At 35.9% G+C, this 23,517-nt stretch overlaps 2 protein-coding genes across 2 annotated transcripts; one reads left to right on the top strand and one right to left on the bottom strand.

Moving 5' to 3' along the window:
• The first annotated feature begins 47 nt into the window (after positions 1-47).
• Positions 48-17,098, top strand: LOC102626788 (formin-like protein 20). Its single transcript, XM_006494927.4, has 17 exons — positions 48-668; positions 1,356-2,056; positions 2,140-2,361; positions 2,439-4,621; positions 4,809-4,935; positions 7,282-7,353; positions 7,771-7,869; positions 7,989-8,030; positions 12,617-12,697; positions 12,794-12,844; positions 12,929-13,010; positions 13,419-13,513; positions 14,294-14,365; positions 14,445-14,561; positions 15,416-15,484; positions 15,584-15,650; positions 16,184-17,098. Exons 1-17 carry the CDS (start codon positions 596-598, stop codon positions 16,345-16,347), a joined length of 4,317 nt encoding a protein of 1,438 aa, XP_006494990.2. The 5' UTR covers positions 48-595; the 3' UTR covers positions 16,348-17,098.
• A 924-nt stretch (positions 17,099-18,022) lies between these two features.
• On the bottom strand, positions 18,023-19,686 carry LOC102626486 (uncharacterized). Its single transcript, XM_006494926.4, has one exon. The coding sequence runs from the start codon at positions 19,390-19,392 to the stop codon at positions 18,352-18,354; it is 1,041 nt and encodes a 346-aa protein (XP_006494989.2). The 5' UTR covers positions 19,393-19,686; the 3' UTR covers positions 18,023-18,351.
• Between the last annotated feature and the right edge of the window lie 3,831 nt (positions 19,687-23,517).

The raw sequence follows: 23,517 nt of genomic DNA, 5'->3' as shown, positions 1-23,517 counted from the left end.
GAAGCCAACCAAACTTTATTCAGGAAGAGAAGAAGCGTAGTGGACTGATAAAAGAGAAGAAACAAAGGAAGAGAAAAAATTGTCTATCTATTCTATACACGCACACAGATATACATACATTATAACATGCTCATCTTCTCTGTCTTGCTCTTCATGTGATTATTATTTTTAATTTTTTATATAAAATTTTTAATCCTGAAATTCTCTTCAAAATTTTCCCTGCAAAAATTTATCATAATCATCGTCATCATTATCACCTACTGTCACTTCTCTTACTCTCTCTAGAACATTTCACATTTCCACGCCGAAGGAAAAGAATAAGATAGCTCTCTCTTTTCATATTTGTCTTTCCGTAATTTGAATTTTGATTTTCACATTCCATCGGATTTTGGGAATTATCAGTCGGATCCATTTTGACATTTCTGGGTTATGCTCAATTTCGCTGCATTTGTGTAACGGGCTTCTGCACGTGTCGGTCCTGGATTGGTGAAGACAGCGGGATCTGCGTCGGAGCAACTGGGGATCATGATGATCTATTTGTCGGTTTAGCGAATCAACGGTTTGGATCCGATCGGAGGACAAACAGCGCCATCGCATGGCGCTGTTTAGACGATTCTTTTACCGGAAGCCGCCGGATCGGCTTCTTGAGATCTCCGAGCGTGTCTACGGTACCGTTTTTGTCATTTCAATTTGATGTTCAAAACTTTTTAACTTCGTTGAATCCAGAATGTGTTGTTGATTGCGTAATTGGTTTACGTTTTGCTTGAATTTTGAAGTTGGCTAGGCCGAGCTGTTGCAATGCATTGGGGAAATTATGCTAATATTGTGATGTTTTTGTTCTTCGTGAATGCACATTTTGGATTTACATAATTTGCTTTGAATTTAGGGTTAGCGTTCATGAGGGTGAGATATGAGTTGAGGCTGAGCAGTTAAGTTGCAGAGGAGTTGAAGAATTGAATTAGAGTACATACATTTTGGTTGCTTAAGTAGTGCAATTCCCTTTAGCATTATCAAATGTGGAGTCCATCTGTCCATGTATTTACCATATGAAGCAGAAATTGATATCAGAAGAATTAAAGTTCTAAGCATGTGTTTGAAGAAAACAAATTAACTCTCGCTGGGGAGCTGGAATTTTTTATGGCGTTAAAGTTCTCTGTGTTTTTTGCATGACAGGCTTCTGTTTTGTATATCTACAATATCTGTTTGTTGGGGGAAAAAGTTTGTTCTTACCAAATGAATCTAATGTCTGATTTTGGAAAGTTTATGTAGTTTTTATTGTTGTATATTTTGATATTTTTGGGGCAGGTTTCTGTCAATTTTAATGATTCTTCCTACTTTTTTTCTATGATTTGCAGTGTTTGACTGTTGCTTCTCCACTGATGTCCTGGAAGAAGATGATTATAAGTCGTACATGGGAGGGATTGTGGCACAGCTACAAGACCACTTCCCTGATGCTTCTTTCATGGTTTTTAACTTCAGAGAAGGGGAGAAGCGGAGCCAAATTTCAGACATATTGTCTCAGTATGACATGACAGTAATGGATTATCCTCGTGAATATGAGCATTGTTCTTTGCTGCCACTGGAGATGATCCACCATTTCCTTCGATCCAGTGAAAGCTGGTTGTCCTTGGAGGGGCAACAAAATGTACTGTTGATGCACTGTGAGAGAGGAGGATGGCCTGTGCTTGCATTCATGCTTGCTGGTCTTCTGCTATACCGGAAACAATACACTGGGGAGCTGAAGACTCTGGAGATGGTCTACAAGCAAGCTCCTAGAGAACTACTTCATCTTTTATCTCCTCTAAACCCACAGCCGTCCCAACTGAGATACCTTCAGTACATTTCTAGAAGGAATTTGGGTTCTGATTGGCCTCCATCTGATACGCCTCTACTTCTGAATTGCCTGATACTTAGGGTCCTTCCGATTTATGGGGGAAATGGTTGCAGGCCAGTTATACGTGTTTATGGCCAGGACTCGAAAATACCGGCCAATAGAAGCTCCAAACTTCTGTTCTCAACTTTTAAATTCAAAACAAATGTCCGCCACTATCTACAGGTGATACTTAGGTTATATCTCGCCCAATGAAACTCAAAAGATGATTAAGCTAATTAATAACGCTTTCTTAATGAAAACTGCAGGATGAATGTGCACTGGTAAAAATAGATATCTATTGCCGAGTTCAAGGGGATGTTGTTATTGAGTGCGTCCATTTGGAGGATGATCTAGTACGTGAGGAGATGATGTTCAGAGTCATGTTTCACACAGCTTTTGTGAGATCAAATATGTTGATGCTTAACAGGGATGAAGTTGATGTCTTGTGGGATGCCAAGGACCAGTTTCCGAAGGATTTTAGAGCAGAGGTAGGTTTTTGTTAGTCTTATGTAACTGCTGTTTTCTCAAGCTGTAGGAGTTGAATACATACTCATATCTGTATCAGGTGCTTTTTTCGGATGCTGATGCTGTTGTGCCTAATCTCACTACAGTCGCGGCAGTTGAAGATGGGGTTGAGACAGAAAGTGCTTCACCCGAGGAATTCTTTGAGGTGGAAGAGATCTTCAGCAATGTGGTAGATGGTCAGGAGGCAAAGGGAGAGAATGATTCTCAAATAGTTCATGACGGTATACCGAGTGATACAGACCTTAAAGAAGTTTGGACGGAGGCTGTTGATCCTCTTTCGTTTCAAGATTGTGCATCTGATGATAGGAATTACAAACATGATGTGAAGGTGGATCCTAATACAGATACAGTGAAGGATATTGCAGTGGATGATGTGAAGTACACTCTGAGTGAGAAAGTGGACTCTGATATTCATGCTGTGAAAGATATAACCGTGGATGATGGGGATATCAAGTTGGATCCCATGGTAATTGCTGCGAATGTGCTGAGAAACATTGAAACCAAAGAGTTAACTGGACATGTGTGTGACAAATTGGAAGTGATTGAAGATAAAAGTGATAGTGAAGATGCTGCTGTGCTGAAGAATTCGGAATCTAAACTGCTGAGACAAAAATCTGATAAAGTGCCTCCACCAGCCCCCAAGAAACAGCCTATGCAAAACACAAAACCAGCTGCAGATACAGTTGTTAAACAAAAGATTAAACAACAAGAACTTCAGTCTGCTAATGCAAGAATTGCAAAGCCAAATACTGTATCTCGATGGATTCCTCCCAATAAGGGCTCTTATACCAATTCAATGCATGTATCATATCCACCCTCAAGATATAATAGTGCACCGCCTGCCCTCGCCTTAACTTCTCCAAAGGAACCTGGTTCAGGTACCAACTCAAGGGGATCTTCTCCTCTCACTTCCCCTGGATCTGTGGCTTCAAAGGATGTTACAACTGAACAGATAAGTTCAGGTACCAATTCAAACGCATCTTCTACTCTCATTTCCCCGGGATCTGTGGTTTCAAAGGATGTTACTACTGAAAAGATATATCGTAAGGTGGAATCTGTGAAGCCAATAAACCATTCACAGGTTCCAGGTTCCTCTCCAACTCCTTTATCACCATCTATTGTCCAACAGCAAGTAGAACCCTCTTCTCCTGCACCTCCTCCTCCCCCACCTCCGCCTCCACCCCCGCCTCATTTTAATAATTCTTTATTTTATGCTTTTCCACCCCAGTCCTCTTCCTCAGTTTCCTTATTTTCACAAGGAGATACACCGCCTAGAACTCCTCTGCCACCACCACCTCCTCTCCCTCTACTGAAATCAACACCACTTCCTTCTCCATCTCCAGCTCCACCTGTCACCTCATTTGGCGAGTCGAACAATGAGTCTGTCTTGAACCGTGGACCGCCACCACCCCCACCTCCTCCCCCTCCAATTCCCTCTTCATCTAGTCGACAGAATAGTGGGATTGTTTTACCACCTCCGCCACCACCTCCCCCTTGGAATTCTGGGAATGTTGTGGTTGCTCCAGCTAAATTGTCAATTCCTTCGCCCCCTTCCCAACCACCGCCTTTTACCGGTGCATCAAAACCTATAGGAGTTGGGATTCCTACTCCGCCTCCACCTCCATCACCTCCCCCTCCCCCTCCCCCTCCCCCTCCCAAGCTTGGAGCTCCTTCTCCACCACCTCCTATGCATAGAGCTCCACCCTCACCACCCCCACCCCCTTTACAAGGAACTCCACCTCCACCTCCACCACCACCAATTAGAGCTCCAACTCCACCGCCTCCCTTAATTCGTGGAATACCGCCTCCACCACCACCTCCACCAACACACGGTGCCCCTCCTCCGCCACCTCCTCCAGAGCGTGGGGCACCACCACCACCACCTCCTCCAATGCGTGGAGCCCCACCACCTCCACCTCCTCCTGCTGGTGGGGGGCCACCTCCCCCACCTCCTCCACTGCGTGGAGCTCCAGCTCCGCCTCCACCACCAGGAGCTCGTGCTCCACCTAGACCACCGGGTGGTGCACCACCTCCGCCACCACCTTTAGGTGCTAAAGGACCTACTGCTTCAGCACCTCCACCTCCAAAAGGTCGTGGACTTACTCGAGCTACAGCTATGGCACCTCGAAGGTCTTCCTTGAAGCCTTTACATTGGAGCAAGGTAACAAGGGCATTACAAGGAAGCTTATGGGAAGAACTGCAGAGACACGGGGATCCTCAAATGTATTATTACTTTGCTTACAACATATGGTTTCTTTTACTATTACACATGTTCTTATGCCATAAAAGATCATTTTCTCATTATTTACTGAAAATTTTGAAGTACCTTATATTTGATTTAATATTTTAAGTTATGGTATTAGAACCTTTCTAGCATCTGATATTCTGATTTTCTGACTTTTTGTCCTAGTGCACCTGAATTTGATGTGTCAGAGTTAGAGAGCCTTTTTTCTGCAACAGTCCCAAAACCTGCCGACTCAGGTAAAGCTGGAGGTCGTCGCAAGTCCGTTGGGTCAAAACCTGACAAAGTCCACCTGGTAATTCAGTCATTTAAATATTTTCATAAAATTTCTTTTTTTTTTGAAAGTTTATTATGGTGATTCTTTTATTGTTCACTATTTGTTTCTGGATATCATCTTTTTATTTTATTTTTTAAAATTTTCTTATATTGCTTGTCAGTATACTTTTTCTTGCCTTCTTTTACTATAAGCAACTGAAAATTCTGTTGCAGAAGATTCAATTTAGCTTCAAACATTGCAAGTGCATTATGATAATTTTAAAATTAAGTTCTAGTCTATTGTCAACCTGAAACTTGAGTTGATAACTGTAAACCAAGTAACTGATTTTCTTTAGCAATTTACAGTTTAAGCATAGGGAAGCATAGATTCTTTTTAGCTATATTCCTTCATTCCTTGAGATGGATGGTTTCAGAATATGAAACATGACTTTTTTTTTAAATATTCTTATTTTTAAATCTAGATTTTAGTATAATTCCTTGAAGAAATTTAATATAAGGCATTGCACGAAGATTAAATTTGAAATGGAATGTTTATCCCTTTTCTTGGCTCTTTTGGTCTGCATAAATTGGTTTATGTTCAAACTGAGGAGCTTGAGGATGTAACCTACTACTATATGATTTCTCAATTTGCACAGGTTTCTCTTTTTCTTCTCATATTTTCAGATGCATATACAAATTCGTATATGCATGAATGTATCTGTGTGTCCACTGTATTAACAATAGATTGGAGGCTCCGTGATTGTAAACTACTACAGCTGATTTTGTTTACTGAATATTTTCTTTTCACCTGCACTCATAATTTAAGAGTTTTTTGGCTTCTCAACATATATTAATTTTACTCCTGGTGTATGTCTATTACCCAATTGATGGTCATCCATATACCAACAAGTAATCTTGAGTTCTTTAAATTGTGTGGATTTGAGATACGTTCAATTCCTACATAACAATCTAAGAGACTGGACTAGAAGATGTGATTCTATGTTATGTATATCCAGTATAGGTTAGATGAGTTTAAACCAATTGATTTAGTGGTTCACTGTAAGCTGTTCAAATAGTTGGATCATAATTCAACACCTGAAATTATCTATATAATCAAACATCTGAATCTATCATCATTATTCTTGTAAAAAATAACATCCGTTAAGAAAACAGAATTAAGTGAATTTTATCCTGAGTCACAGCATTGAGGTGACCCAAATTTAGCGAAGGCTGAAGTCGACTTGAATGGTTATGTTTATATTACAGTATGGAAGCAGTAATATTAGTTTATAGAATTTAGAGTATCTGTCTGACATTATGTTATTAATCAATGACGATGCATTATATGTTACATAGTGCTGCCTGTCAAAAAATATATGTTACATAGTGTTATATCATATGATTACCAATTTTGGATTGATTATAACTTGTATACAATGTATAAAAACTGGAGTAGTGATGCATAATCATATGGAACCCATCCTTATAAAACCCTGAAGTATGGATGAACTCATGGTTAAATATGTAGCCGGTGAACATAGTAAGCATATGCGATGGGTTTGCTAGGATGAAAAATAGTAGAAATATTGTGATGGGGGTAAGAATAGGACTGGCGCATCTGCTTTTATTGCTTGGTTTTCAGTTTCCAGTCTTGGACACTGGTACTTTTTTAATACCAAGATCCATTCTTAACTTGAAATGGAGTGGAAAAAAATTATGTTGAGGCTGGCTTGCTGAAGTGCATTTCTGTACAGGTTAAATTTGTGGGCGTAAGTTGGGATCTTTTGACGAATGTAAAATTTATCAGAAATTCAAGAATGCGTCTTGCCTTTCATTTTGAATTTGATTGACGAAGATGGTTTCTAAAGTTGAATATATATATTTATGAAGTTTGGTAGCCATGCTTTCTACCAATGCTTTTCATCTTTTGGGCAATGGGGCATATGACAGGGAGAAACAGTTTGTTGCTAAACTATCTGCCAAAAGGAACCTTTGCTCATGCATTGCTTCTCAACTTTATTTTGTAGAAGGAAGATATTTTTAGGATGATTGCAAGGAGAATCTGCACAGGAATAATCTATATTTTATTTTCTACTTCATCCACTATCATGATGACGGAAGTGTTATCTGAATATTAGAAAATGAGTATTGACATGCATGCTGCCGTTTATATTGATGGTTAAAGCCGAATTTATTGGACTAGATTTACGTATAATAGGATCTTTATCAGGTTTTTGTAGTGGACTTCTAGTCCTTTTTTTACTGTATACCATTAATATACTTTGTTTTGTGTTTCTTTTACACACACACACACACACATATATTCTTTTTTGTCTTATGAACATTACCTAATGTCTTACTTATGAGTTTATTGTTTTTATTGTAGATTGACCTCAGAAGGGCCAATAACACTGAAATTATGCTCACAAAAGTTAAGATGCCACTTCCTGATATGATGGTAGGTACAACATTGTCAAAATTCCATCTTTTACTTATGTTTTCATATGATTAGTGTGTGGACATGATGTCCTCTCTTTTTATGTAGAGATGGGGTATTTTAGATAACAATTTTAATGTATGTGGTGGGCCTGGACTGTGAAAAAATGTTAATACGGTATCTTTAGTTTGTCTGTTCATATATGGCAATTATTTGTCATTTATGGCAGGGAGAAGATAACATTGAGGTGATTTTTCTCACTGTGTTTGTACATGCAATATTCTTTTACATGTCTTGGAGCTGGATGGATGTGCTTCTAGTCCATGCCAGTGATGGTGCTTATGGAGCTTCCATATTCACTACAGTAGACAAATACAATTTATATGTGAGTTTACTTAGCATCGTATTAGCTAACCGCATATGTGTGCATTTTCTCAGGTCGCTGTTCTAGCAATGGATGAGTCAGTGTTAGATGTTGATCAAGTGGAAAACCTGATAAAATTTTGTCCTACAAAAGAGGAGATGGAACTACTGAAGGTGAGGTTTTGGCATAAATTATGATACCTTTTTTGTTTCCTTATAAAGTTCAAGTGTGCTAGTTATATGTTGGTTCCCTCCACCACATACCAATTGTTGTTTGCTTTATTTTCTACCAGAACTACACTGGCGACAAGGAGAACTTAGGGAAATGTGAGCAGGTATGCAACAATTTGGTGTGACTACATCTTGTTTAATGCTATTTTTATGATACCAATTTTTTCCACTGAGGCTATTGATGAAAGATCATGTACCTGTGTTTAAACTATTTCTCTTCTGAAACTAGTTTGGTGTCATCTTATATTTGGGGTTGTAAATGTGTTGCATATGATAATACATACATTTTCTATGTATATTCTGTTTTACTGTTTTGGTTAACTATTTCCATGTAGTACAACTCTTGATACTCGCCCATCTAATATATATATATATATTGTGGAGAAATTTAGTAATTTTTTATTGATTTTCAAACAATACAATTCTAGATTAATAGATATGTGTAGAGGACAATAGGAAAGGAAACTAAATCAAATCCCTTCAAATTAGAGATTGACAACTATCAAGATCTCCTATCTAAGGCATCAATTTTTGTAGTAAAATATAGCTAGGTGTTCTCCTACACTCCCCCTCATGCTGGTGAATGGATATTGTCCATCTCCAGCTGGCCTATTATACACTGAAACACCTTGCTAATCAAACCTTTGGTTAACACATTTGCTAGCTGGCCACTAGTAGATACAAATGGAGTGCAAATTAGGCCACTGTCCAGCTTTTCCTTTTATGACGTGCTGGTCAACTTCAATGTGCTTAGTGCAATCAGGCTGAATTGCATTGTATGCTATACTAATAGCTGATTTGTTGTTATAATAAAGCCTCAAAGGTGCTTCCCACTGGATCTTCAAGTCTTGTAGGACAATTTTCTGCTACAGTAGCTCACAAATCCCTATTGCTATTTCTCTAAACTCAGTCTCTACATTTGATCTAGTAACTATGTTTTGCTTCTTACTTCTCCAACTCACAAGGTTGCCATCCAGGAAGGTACAATAACTTCATGTTGACCTCCTATCAACAGTACACCCTGCATAGTCTGCATCAGTATAGGCTTCAAGTGTCAGCCCTTCTCCTTTTTTGAACAAAATTCCCTTCCCTGGTGTTCCTTTCAAATTTTGCAAGATCCTGTATACAACTTGAAGATGAACTTTTTTGGGATTATGCATAAATTTATTCACAACACTGACTGCATAAGTTATGATAGGTCCAGTGTGAGAAAGATAAATCGGTTCCCCTACAAACATCTGTTATGTCCCTTTATCCACTGCTGCATTTTCATGAGCTTCGCCAAGTCTATGGTTCGGTTCTATAGGGCTCTCAGCTGGCTTACACCCTATTTTTCCTGTTTCCTTCAACAAATCCTCTATGTATTTTCATTGTGATACAAAGATTCCATGCTTTGAGTGGGCACTTCTAATGGTAAGAAAATACTTCAATCTATTGAGTTCCTTTATCTCAAAATCCTTAATTAAGCATCTCCTTAAAGCTTCCCTTTCTTCCAAATCATTTCCTGCTACCACAATGTCATCTGTATACACCAGTAGTGTTGTTACTCCCCCTGAAGCTTAATGTTTCACAAACAAAGTATGGTCAGCTTGGCTCTGTTTATACCCCATGGCTGTCATGACCTTAGCAAATCGCCCAAACCAAGCTTTAGGAGATTGTTTCAGACCATACAAGTCCCTTCCTTTTTTTCAAAAAAAAAAATATATATTGCACACTTTCTTTCCTTTTAAATTCAAACCAAGCTGGAGGTATTTCCTTGTAAATCTCTTCATCCAGATCGCCATGTAAAAAGGCATTCTTGACAACAAATTGTTGTAGACTCCACCCAATATTAGCAGCTAAAGATAATAATACTCTCATAGTGTTCACTTTGGCAACTGGAGCAAGTGCTTCCAAATTGTCAATCCCATAAGTTTTGAGTATACCCTTTGGCTACCAACCTAGCCTTATACCTTTCAAGGGAGGCATCCGCCTTATATTTAACAATGAAAACCCATTTGCAACCCATTGGACTCTTCTCTTTTGGTAACTCCATTAACTCCAACGTCCTACCTTTGTTCAAGGGCTTCCACTTCTATTCTCATAGCATTTCTCCACTCCGTATGACTTAGTGCCTCAGATATTGTCTTAGGAATGGTTATGGTGTTTCGATGTGTGAGATAGGTTCTGTGGGTGTCTTGACAACTTTTCATTAGAAGTAAAGTGAGACCAAAGATATAAAGGACGTTGGATACATTTTCGGGTGCCTTTTCTAATAGCAATAGGAAGATCATTGTTATTATCTTGATTAGAGCTAGAAATATTTTCTTGAGAAGGTACGGTGTAATTAATTGCCTCATTACCAGGGGCTAATTCCAATTCTTAGATTTACATAGGTTGAATAATGGGTGCATTTCTCCTTTAATAAGTCAGTACTGGGCAAGAAGTACTTTGAACCTGTTTATCCTATCCCAAAAGCTTAGAGTTGGGAGGTTTTCAGGTTCCATAGAAATAGAACTAGGATTTGGAGGACTTTGAGGATTAATAGGAGTAAGAGGTAGAGGATTTTTTATGTTTGTAGATGAGGAAGGAGAATGAGAGTCAAGTTCCAACGACTGTATGTCTTTGTCCTTATCTAATAAGTGATGTCTACCTCTGAAGATAAGGTTGAGTGAAATAGCGTTCTTTTTCAACTAAATGTACATCAGCTGACAAAGAACTTTCTTGTAGGAGGATGAAAGCATTTATATCTTTTTGAGTTGGGGAATAATCAACAAATACACGGATAAGTGCTCGTAGATCCAGTTTTCCCCTGTTATGAGGGTGAATATGAACAAAAGATACATAACCAAAAATTTTGGGAACAAGATGGTTAGTAGTGTGGAAGTCTGGAAAATATTTTGAAAAGCTGCACAGGGCTTTTGAACCATGGATGAGCTCTCCACTACTTAGGGTTCAACAATGACTCCTCTTCTATCTTTTTCGGCTGAATTATAGCAATAGTCTCCTTCCAATGATGGCAAGTTTTCTTTCTCCAGTACTTGTACTCAAACGATGTCAAACACCCCATTTAGTCCAGTTAAGAATTCATAAATCCTATCTTTTTTAACAAACCTTTTCATAAGGCAACATCGGCATTGCACTTCATTTGAAAACATTCATAATGGTGCATCTCTTGCCACAAAATTTTTAATAAATTAGCATATTCAGTAATAGAGCGACCTCCTTGTTTAGTTGCAAAAATCTTGGTTTTGATCTCATAAATTTAAGCAGCATCACCCACCTTGGAATAAGTTTTTTCAACAGCTTCCCATATTTCCTTGGCTGGGGTCAAAAACATACCTGTGTCACTGATATCTGGGACCATCGAATTCCACAGTCAGGACATAACCATAGAGTCTGCTTCATCCTAGGCATCAGATCTGGGATCCCTTGATTTGTGTTCAGTACCAAGTAGGTGACTAATTTTTCCCTGAAACGTTTAAACAAACTGAGTCCACTTTGAATAATTTTTCCCGTCCAGTCGATAGGCTGCCTGAATGTTCTGCAAATCCCCTGTTGATGGAGTACCCATGCTGTCACCATTTCTGTTGTCACTTAATTGAGTAGGGGGAGTGTTGGGTTCATCAACAATCTTAGACATGGTTGGAATATGAAAATAATTTCAGGGAGAAAGAATTCAGCGATGAAGGCTAAAAGAAAAGGAAAAAAATTTCCCAAGGAACCTAATAAGGCTCTGATACCATGTGGGAAAATGTAGTAAAGTTTTATTGATATTCAAACAATACAATTCTAGGTGAATATATGCATGTAGAGGACAATAGGAAAGGAAACTAAATTAAATCCCTACAAATTAGAGATTGACAACTATCAAGATCTCTTATCTAAGGTATCAATATTTACAGTAAGATATAGCTACGTGTGTTCCCATTGTGTGTGTGTGCGTGTGTGTGTGCGTGCAGTTATCTATACCATCTTTATGATTTATGGTTACAATAAAAATATATTACGAAGCATTTAGAGAACCTTCTTAGATAATGGCTATAACTTAGCCATACCTCTGAAACAGCTCTCCTGCAAGGGTTGTATTTTTATCGTCCTTATTTGCACCATCTTTCCACGACCTGTACCTGTGCCCGAGTCTTCTTGGGACAGATGGTGGCGTCTTCTTTTCCTAACAATGCAACTTAATATTCTTGCCTCTCTTTCATGATGATACCAATGAAATCCTTGGTTCTATGCATATTGGAACATGTGTATTTTTGTAGACGAGTGTAGCATGAATGACTATAATCATCCTTGGTCCATTGAGATTATTAGATATGTTAAAAGCATGGCCCTGGATGGATTGACAGTGCTTTGGGCTGGATGAAGGTTTTGAAAGGCCAAGGGATGCCTCGAGAACTGGAAGTGGTTAATATTTTCTTACTGATTATGTCTGTCGATAGGATTTAATGCAAAATGGAAATGGTTCCTTGTTGGTCGAAAACATTGTGATGGCTATAACTTGATATGGTTGTGTCTTATAATTTGCTAGCATGTCTTCAATTTTGTTTACTTCTTGGTTTATGTCTCGGTGTTTTTGTGATTCAATGAACAATTTTATCCGTACATGGTAGGTACACTTGAATGCATGTTGGATAAATTTTCTTGAGTATAAGGTTTGAACAAATTTCTTAATTTGATGTTCATATATGTTTTTTACGTCCAGTACTTTTTGGAGCTGATGAAAGTTCCACGAGTGGAGTCAAAACTAAGAGTATTTGCTTTCAAGATTCAGTTTGGCTTTCAGGTTTGGCGGTATCTGCATTGTCGGTTTATAATTATTTGATGATTCTGTTTAATTAGTTCTTTCCTTTGTTGTCTTAATCTTGAACATCTTTTGCAGATTTCAGAATTCAGAAAGAATCTAAACACAGTGAACTCTGCATGTGAAGAGGTATGCACTTAATGATATTGACTCTTTCCGTGCAATATATATACTTTCCATTTGACCTGAGGCACTTGTTCATTGGCTAAGTAGGTTCGGAATTCCATCAAATTGAAGGAAATTATGAAAAAGATTCTTTATTTGGGGAATACATTAAACCAAGGAACCGCAAGGGGTAAGTACCTTAGTGGTAATTGAGGAATTATTTGTCAGAGTTGAATGCTTAATTTCATTGGAAAGTTGAATGCTCCTTGAAGTGCATGACATTATTTAATGAAAGGACTTATAATGTGCATCCACACTTTGGGCCTACTTTACTTTCTGCTGTAATTAACATATTTCAGGATTGGATAGAAGACAGCTTAGTCAAATAGTCTTGTGAATAACCACTAACCACGGAAGCTTGAGCTTATAGATATTGGCCCAACAAGAGGATTATGGACTCAAATAAGTAATATCAATAATTTCTAAACACATGCTAATCACATTATACTATTCGCTTAAGTATCTTCTACTGTAAGAAGCTCTTTCATGGTTACATTTACTCAGTCATTAAAAATTTCTAAATTTCTAATTTGTACAGGTTCTGCAGTTGGATTTAAGCTGGATAGCCTTTTAAAACTCACAGATACGCGTGCTTCCAACAGCAAGATGACACTGATGCATTATCTATGTAAGGTAGGTTCACTGCATTTCTTTTTTTACCTTTTTCTGGCCAAATAAACTTCATATTATAAATTTGGTTATTGTGGAAGAAGAAAAAATATATTTGTTCTCAATAATCATAAATCCATTTTGAAAGTAATAAAGCTCAGCCAAGGGCTGCACTCTTTATATTGCAGGTTATCCCCTTTTGTTTTTTAATTTTATATCATGGTTAATCTACAAATTAGTGGTAAAACCGTTTAGGTCTTTGATGGAGAATAAGGTTAGGTAACCCTGTTAAGTGTTAAATCAGTAGGAATAAGTTAAAAAAAAAAATTAAAAATCCAGATAATTGAAGTTTTTGTCAATATGGATTCTATCAAATGTTAAAATAGGACATCGCTCCTGCTGTGATAGCAATCATCCTCTTGTTGTGCACTTTCCTTTCAGCATGTGAGGAGACATCAGCAATAGGCTAGATCTAGACTTGATTCTTCTTTCCATTTTATTCGTATCCGCAATGGTTGAAAATTTTGAAATGGCTTTGAATGCCTAGATTCATATCAGAAGTTTGTTCATTAAAAAAGGAATCTCCATCTTTTACATTCTTTTAGAGTATTCAACTGTTTTTATGTATCTCATGTATGTTGGTCACCTCGTCTCTCTTACTGATTTAATAAACCTTGCTGGGCCTGGCAATTCTAGATTAGGTTCATCTTCATTGCTGGATACATCTCTCCCTTCTCTGTGTGAACGCTATTATGATATTAGTTGATTCTCTTACTTAAGCATTCTGTGCATTCTGTGGAGCAGGTCCTTGCTGCTAAGACTCCAGCACTTCTGGATTTTCACTTGGATCTTGTTAGCCTTGAACTAGCATCTAAGGTATCAATTTGTTTTCAATGTATCTGTATTTTTGTAGTTTTATTATTTTTGTTTACACTGGGATCTCACTGCAATGCAGATACAATTGAAGTCTTTAGCTGAAGAAATGCAGGCTATAATCAAGGGATTAGAAAAGGTTAGACAGGAGCTTGTTATGTCTGAAAATGATGGACCTGTATCTGAAGTTTTTTGTAAGGTATAGTTTATTTTGCCAACTTTAAGACAATAACTTTAGTTTACAACTAGTTTTGGATCTTATTCAAAACTATTTACTAGTAATTTTACACTTCGACAACCTATGAATTTTACTTGAGAGTTCTAAGTTGTTACATAGTGTTAATATGCCCTTAAAATTTAGGGGTCAACAAGAATACTGGAGTAAAGATAAGTTTATATGGCAAAGCACTTGCCTTAAAGACGTATTTTATTCTTGTGCTTCTTGAGGGTTGAGAATATTACTGGAGACATTCCAAATAATTCGATGTAAAAAGGGATATGATATTCTTTTGTGGGGTTGGAGAACTTCCAACTTTAGTACATGGGCCATCTTTTTCCTCTCCTTCTTGAAACCCAAAGGGGTTGGTGGGCTGACGAACAAAATAACTTGGAAGTTAACTCCAGCCACTCCTTCGGGTCATTTGCACGAAGGTTTTATATTTCTTCTGGACCTTGGGCATTTTTTTTTTTTAATCTTTTTTGGTTGTGGGTCTTGCCTGGAATTGGTGATTACTCTATCTGCCAAACAGTGGGAGGGGGATTCCTGATCATTAGACAAGATAAGACTAAGCGTTTTATGCCCTTTTTGGTTGGACTATCAGATGCTTTGTTTCTTATCTCCATCTTTTGGCATAACTTGGTGGGAAGGGAAGTGATATCACTAGGCTAAAATACTGTTAGCAGCTACAAGTTTCCTTAGATCAGCTTATTATCTATTCAGCTAGAAAAGTAGCAGTGATAGTTAGGCCTTTATTTTGCTGGTTTCTTGCATTTTTTAAAACTCTCCTAACACCTGTTTTTTTCATTATAAAATAACAATAATAATAATTTCAGACACTGAAAGGATTCATTTCTGTTGCTGAGGTTGAGGTGGCATCTGTAACAAATCTCTATTCTGTGGCGGTAATAAGCTCTCTCTTAAATTGTCTCCTCAATACCTTATCTTTTATTATCAACATGATGTGCTGATCACGTCTTAAATCACTATCATCTGGTGGACAGGGTAGAAATGCAGATGCCCTTGCATTATATTTTGGTGAGGATCCTGCTCGTTGCCCATTTGAGCAAGGTAAATTATGGACATAATATCCTCACTGCTTTCCAGTTTGATGTATAAATTTTCATTTTGATAGAGATTGAAGTGTGTCTACAGCTTATGGGACACTGCATGTTTCTTAATGCCTGTGTCTTTTGCTAGTTTCTTCTACAGTCAGTCCTCATCTGAAAACTAGGGCCATGATGTATTCTATTTAATTAAGCTAATTTTGTGAGAAATGGTTTTGTGTGGAATGGAATAGCACTGGGGTAAGTAAGATTGGGTGAAGACTCTAAAGATGAGAGTGAATGAGGATGACAATCTGTGTTGTTGAGACCAAAGTAAGGCATTTAGCTTTCTTGAGAGACCGACTCAATTAGTATGATGGATGAATGTAGGGATGGTTGAGGACAAAAGAAAAAAGAAAGGGAAAGACATGAAGGCAGATCTAGACTGAAGTTTGAGTATACTCTAGTTAATCTTGTTTCTAATATGTTAGTCATTTGCTTGTATCATGGGGAAATACCAAAACTGATTACATTTATTTGTTTGACTGATCACTGCAGTTACTGCAACTCTGTTAAATTTTGTGAGGTTGTTCCGAAAAGCACATGAAGAGAATGTGAAACAGTCTGAATTGGAGAGGAAGAAAGCTGAGAAGGAGGCTGAGATGGAGAAGGCTAAGGGAATTAATCTTACAAAGAAGAGTGTGAAGTTTGCTGATGGTTGACTGCTTTCTGTCTCCGCATGGGAAATTTAGCTCCCGCCATACAGCAGAAGTCTGCCGTGATATTTTATTTGAAAGACGGCAAAGATGCTGCTGTCATGACTGGTTGACACCTCCTGCTGCCCAGTGTGGGTGCCATGATAAGCCTTCGAATGGTGATGTAAATGAGGCAAAAGGGCCTCTCCTTCTGGCCTGCCGACTTGACATGTTTGATGGGATTCTGATCAGTGCTTGACCGGTCTCATTGACTACATCACGTGATGAGTGGATAAAGTGGTTGACATGCAGTGCAGGTCCCCTACATGGTCAATGAAGAAGATTGGTTGGCCTGTCTGACGTCATCTTCAGGAGAAATTTTGTAGTCCTTGGGCATTGACAGTCCCTCTATGTAGGCAGTTAGGTTTTGGCTCTACTAATTCTTTCCGCACCAGAACAGGGAGGCCTCTGGCATTGTAAAGCACGAAGACTCGGATCTCCCTGTACCATGAAACCATGTACAAAGATCTAACCTCTCTCTTAGTTAGGATTCAATTCTTTTTCTTGTAACATAGAATTTTATTTTACTTTTGATTAGTTGAGAGTTTTTGGCAGGAGCCCATCACGAAAAATATTGTACAGTGATCAGGTTCAGATAGAGCAATTAGAAGATGGGCTTCCTGTAGTGTAATTGTAATATAGTATAGAGGCTGCAGGTCTGAAGCCGCTTGTTCCCTTCATTCAATTCTTCAATCAAAATTTGATTCAAGTGTTGTCATTGCTTCTCGTCGTCTTTTCACTATTCTGCCTTTACCATTCTTCAGAAATTGCATCACTAGATTCACTTTATGACAATTTCGATAAACTACTAAATCTTAATCATACATTATTGTATTAATTGCCTTTAGCACACGACACAAAATTTTCAATAAAGAACCACAACCAAACACACGGTAGACACACAATACGGTAAGCTAGCTCACAAGACTTTTTGCACAATAGGGGCAAACATAAGCCAAGTCACAAGATTTTTACACAGCACATCATTTAAATTATGAAACAGAATAAACCATGCATCCAAAATAACGAAAACCTACCATATTTTTCTTAATCAATAATCAGATACTCGTATTTGCAGACAAACCTCCATCAGGGAAAAAATAAATAAAAACAAAAATCATAGAACGGCTGCAAACTCAGAACTTTTGATTAACGGGCCCGATGATATTTTGTCCTAATTGACTTTCCACTGATGACTCAAAATTCATCTTGTGATTGAGAAGTGAGAACTAATGACTAAAGATGACTCTTGTCAATTACGGATCATTGGAAGGCCTTGCTTTTTTTACTTGCGGTAGAAGTCAGGGTAAAAATAAAGGATTAGGCATTGAGCCAACTGCTGGTAGTGGTGGCAAAAACAGCCTATCCGCCCCTGTTGTCGCCTTAATAAAAGGGCAAATTAGCTTTTAAAGCTTTTCATTAATCGCCAATTTGAACAAAGTTTTTGAATAAATTGCCCCATATAATATTATTATTTGTAATAAAAAAGTTAAGAGTATCGTTGCTAACCAGCCTAACTTCACCACAAATCTTTAGCGTAACCATCACATTTCTTTGTCACCTTATATTTGGTAGCTTGATATGACATTCAAAGCCATTTTTTTTTTTTTAATCTCACAACAGGAAAATTATCAACAAGAAATTTATATGTATAATTCATTCATACTGTAGCATTTGCCAATTTACAAGGTGAAAAGAGGGATGAAAATTAATAGATTGAATACAGAAGAAATTTGCTGTAACATCAATTAATTTACCGTTTGTAAATTAAATTTTTCTTCAATGCCTCTCCAAATTTAATCACCCCAAATTATGTGGGTTTTTTTTTTTTTTTTTTTTTTTTTTAAGTTTTGAAGTTGCCTGCTTCACCTCAAGCAACAAAAACAAACGTTGCCGATGAATCTTATTCTTTTCAATTCATTTGCAACCATTTTCCCCACAAAAAAAAATAAAATGAAAAATGACTATCCTCTAAACATTTTCTTCACAATTCTTCAAATTCACATACCCTTCTTTATCTTCTCCTGCCGTGTCAGTTTGGTTAGAGTAGTATGAGATTCTGTCTTCTTGTTCTATCCAAGAACCAATCTTGCAGCTTTTGTAGAACATGCAACTGATAACAGTATCAAGAACAACGGAAATTGAATACAAGTAAGCTATGAACATCCCCTCAAAGGCCATCGAATGGCTAGCCACGCCCCCTAGTCGGTAAGCTCTTACAATTCTGTATTGGAACAGGGCTTCAATTCCAGCCAATACCAAATTGGCAGGCAGAGCCAGCGATAGTGCCACTGATGTTCTTCCCCTTATGAGAACACAAGCCTTGAGAATTGCCAAGTACCCGCCGCAGCTTTCCATGCCGGATATAATCAAGGCCAAGTTGCTTATAATGAGGGCATTTGCGAGCACAATTGAATAAAGAACTGCTCCCGCTGCTGACAAGAAGAGGATACAATTGGGAGAAGAGAAGCCAGATCCTTCGAGAAAGTTAAAGGCAATGAGTAAGAGAGAAAAGACGGTCGCGTTTGCGGAGAGAATCAAGAATGAGTTGCATATGTAGGTATGAAAAAGAGGACTGAAAGCTGAAAAAAGAGAAGAAAATGAAGGTGGGAATGTTGGTTTATGCTGTCTCAAGACTTGAATGATTGATGCCTTTGCAAGAAGCAAAAAGGTGAGGGAGAATGGCAATGTAAAGATTGATGCAGAGATTGTTTGAGAGAGCTTCAAGCTGAGGATACTGAAGAATTCTGAAGATGGAGGGAAGCCAGCTGCTTGAAAGAGAGTCTTCAGAGGATTGTGTATCAAAGGAAGCAGAGATGATGAAGAGGGAACAAGGGCTTGTGAGAGGAGAATTGAGGCTGCAAAAGGGATGGCAAGAACAGCAACAGTTGTCGTAAAGTGTTGATAATTTTGAAGGAATATGTAGATTGATCTTCTGATGATCTTGGTTGTTTTAGCCATTGGGATTCTTGGAGTTTCTTGCGTTCTTTGAGAGCAAAAATTATTAAGCATGAAATGAGTGTCTCACCTAGAAGGCGCTTTGTTTATGATAAGAGAAATTCGATCACAATGTGCAAGGCATTGATGTTTCCTCCTCTTTTTCTTTGATGGGGATTTTGCTTGTGGCTTTTGCTATCTCTCTCTCTCTCTCTCTCTATATATATATGTTTTGTGTGTTTTTGGGTGTTGGTTAAGTTTGATGAATGGATTGGCCAACAACTAAAAACTAACAAAAGTTTGCAAGGTGGGAGTTGTTTGGTCATTGTTTTTACCAAGGCCAACTCCTTGGAGTCATTTGAATATGAATTTCCTTCTCTCTTTGTTATCTCCAAATCTCAACTTTAAATTAATTAGTTGGCTTGGCTACAAGAAACCATAAAGAAATAAAAACAACTTATTTTTATTGGCTTGGCTTTTTGAGTCTTCTCCCTTGGTTTGATGCGAAGAGTCTTCGGTTTTGGTTAGCTTTTAATATACTCTTCAGCAATTGTTAATGATTGCTACGCTTGGACTCTGTTCTTTTATACTGTGTACCCATTGCATTATCTCTTCAATCACAATGAAACACGTATCTTTCAGGTGGGCTTTGTTATAAAACTCTTCAAGTTAAAGCATACTTTTCTCACTTTTCAATTTTTTTTTTGCCATTTCAAGTCGATGAACAAATTGGAATCTTATAAAATTAGGATGATATTTTGAGAAGAGTGAGATAACATCAACAAAAATTCGATAAGAAAATGAGATGCATACATAATATTTGAATCTAGAGTTGATTTTGTGTAATTGTTTATTGATTAGATTATATTAGATAACATTAGACTAAATATATGAATTATACGCGCGCATACACTCACATTTATATAAGGTATGTTATTTTAACCCACAAATTTTTTCTTTAAACCTATTTTAAGAAATAAATTCATTATTAAAAATTAAAAATCTCAAAATTACCCCTCAATAATCTCTTTTTCCTTCTACCTTACAATTGTATATTCTCTCTCTACTCTCACATTCGGTAAACTAAACACTCAATTTTACTCTCTTTTGAATTTATTTTTTTATCTTTCTTAGTACATCGTGATCTTTATTTATATTTTCATTATACGAGAAACTTTTTTTTAATACTATCTATTGGCCTTTTTGTTTGGTAAAAATCAATTTTTTTAATATTTATTAACTTTTAATAAATGATAAAAAAATTATTGATATTTATTTTTAAATCGTGAATTTTGTTCCTTTTAGTTAGTAAGACCAATTATTTGCAAGTAAAAAAATATATCTGAATGAATGAAATATTAGTTAGTAATACCAAATATTTTCATGGTTAATTAAGTAATTTTTTAAAAATTATTTAGATAATAAAATTATTAATTTAAAAAAGATATAAAGAATAAATTAGTAAATTCAAATATCTCCACCTATCAAACTCAAATCTTGGCTCTCAAAATTTGAAAAGAAAAAAATGTTAAAATTTGAAGGACCATCTATGGATTCACATTTGGTTGTGTTTCACGTGATAGGAGATTGATTATTTAATTCTTAGCTTTCAAGTTAATTAAATAGTAATAACTATAAAAATAAGAAAAAGGAAATTGGAGAAATCGTACAAGTGCAAAATTGTGGTATGCCAAGTAGAAGATGGCTTTCCTTCTCCTTAAATCAAACAATTACTTACGATGAGAATAGGACCCACGACAGCCATTTGATTCAGCATCAAATATTCAAATCATCATATCCATTTATAGACATGACTCACTTCATGTACATCACCATAATTGATGATGCCTACGTAATTTATAATCCTGCATCGACATACACATTAACGTAATAAGTAAGAACAATTGAGTTGTATTATATTTAGTTGAGCCGAGCCGAGCCGAGCCAGGGCTGAGATAGACTCGCTTGACTGGGCCCATGAGCCAACGGTGAAGCTAAGGTGGTGATGAATCATCATCATACGGTTTGGTACAGTTTTTGACCTGATTGGGTGTTAGGGGGTTATCCATAATACCTATTGACATGGCACTTTCTTTAATTTTAATTTAATTTTTTTTTCAAGTTGAAAGGATTATAATTTATTATGGTTAATTTTAGATTATCTCTTGTCAATTGATTATTTTTAAATAGTCCCATTTATTTTTAAAAATTTCAATTGACCTCCATTTTTGTTAAGAAAAATAAATATTTTTCTCTTATCTTTTGAAAAAAAAAAAAAGGAGAATAACTTAAGGTTTTTAAAAATAATGAAACAATTTAAAGATAATCAATTCATGAGGGGTAATCTAAAATATCCTCATTGGTTATTATAAAGGTATATAACTAATATTGCTCTCATTGGTAGAGTGTCAACATATTTGGTGACATTTTAACTAAAAACATTGTAGAAGAATAAATTAAATGAAAATTAATGACTAATTGAAGAAAATGATTGGATTATTGGAGAAGAAATTGAATGAAAAATCGGCGAGTTATCAAGCCAAAATGTGAGACTAATGGGAAAACACCAAAGGATGCATAGACTTCTAAATTTTCACAATTTGGCACAAGTAGCAAAATTCAATCACCTAGAGGTCAATTGGAAATGTGGTGGTAGATGAAATAAGTTAGTTCTGCTATACAGATGAAATAAATTACTTTAAAAAAGTTGTTTGGTGTTTGGTAAATTACAATATTGCACTTGTTGTAAGTTTAAAAAACATAATACATGCATTTGGTGAATTTTATTACAAAGTGTTTTTTTATTATATAATCACAAAATAGATATACATTTAAATTGTCTTTTATTTTCTAGAATAAGTTTAATAAAATTATTTAGATATGCCTTTTTTAAAACACATAAAATTATACAAAGTGAACAAATTCAATCAAATGAAATCTAATAAACTTTATATTTTGTTACATAAAATATAATAAGTATTTATACATAAAAATTTATACTAACACGGACTTCCAAATTAAATAAAAAGAAATATCTATCACATTCATATGCAAGTGTTTATTGAATCTTATGATAAAAAATAAACATGAAATACAAAAAATATGAACTTTTTAGATCAATTTTGATACTAGAGAAAATATGTAGCAGTTGGGTGGTAACATGATATCTAATAGATTTTATATTAGGGTTTATGAAAAAATAGAACATAATTATCTTTTTATTAAAGTAATAAGGTTGTAATAAGAACTTTTAAAAGGCGTACTGATTTTATCTAATAAGCTATTTATAAAAAGCAATCTTCCATATTCTTTTAAAAGTTGCTATCAAAATAGAATGAATTATGAAATAAACCATTTTAAAAAAATTTACCATACACTACTTTTGTAAAATATATATATATGAAATAAACATCTTACAGAGTTTTCAACCTTAACCTCAAATGAAGCCTAAATTGGATTTGTAAAAGTTAGATTGGATACCTCTAATTTATGATTATATTCAAAATTATGAGAATCAGTTAGACATTTAGAAAAATTTATTTTTAAAAATACCATAAGTTTAAAAAATAGTTTATATGTATTTGGTAAATCTTATTACTGAACTACTGCAATAATGCAAATGACTAAAATGGAAATAATATTGAATAAATTTTTTTTGCACATTTATAAACATGTGTGTGTGTGTGTGTGTGTGTGTGTGTGTAATTTTTTATTGTGAATATATAATAATTGATAACTAAAATAAATCTTTATATTTTGTTATCTTTACTTTTTTATTTTTTTATCTCTATATAATTGTTAATAATAATCTCCTTAAATTTAATAATTTTATTTTCTAATTGAATAAGGATGATTTTAGATTCTTATAATATTCGTGACAATACATATAAAATTGTATTAAGTCTGTTTGGGATTGCTTTGAGGAGGCTCAAAAGTGATTTTAAAAAGTTGAAAGCTAATTTTAGTGTTTGGTAAAAAAAATTTAGAATTCATTTTTGGCAAAGTCACCAAACCTACAGCATCAGATTTTGAAAAGAAGGAAATGAATAGCTTTTGAAAATCTGATTTTGATAATCAATTTTATATTTATACACTTCCATATATATCCTCATATCTATTATAGAGTCCAAAAATTATCCTTTTCAATTATAAAATAGAATCGTGAATTTTAAAGAGATTATTATTATTACAATTATATTG

This window comes from Citrus sinensis, chromosome 3 (genome assembly GCF_022201045.2).
Source record: "Citrus sinensis cultivar Valencia sweet orange chromosome 3, DVS_A1.0, whole genome shotgun sequence".
Taxonomy (NCBI): domain Eukaryota; kingdom Viridiplantae; phylum Streptophyta; class Magnoliopsida; order Sapindales; family Rutaceae; genus Citrus; species Citrus sinensis.
The sequence above is the reverse complement of the archived record's forward strand: the minus strand, read 5'-3'. Positions and strand labels throughout refer to the sequence as shown.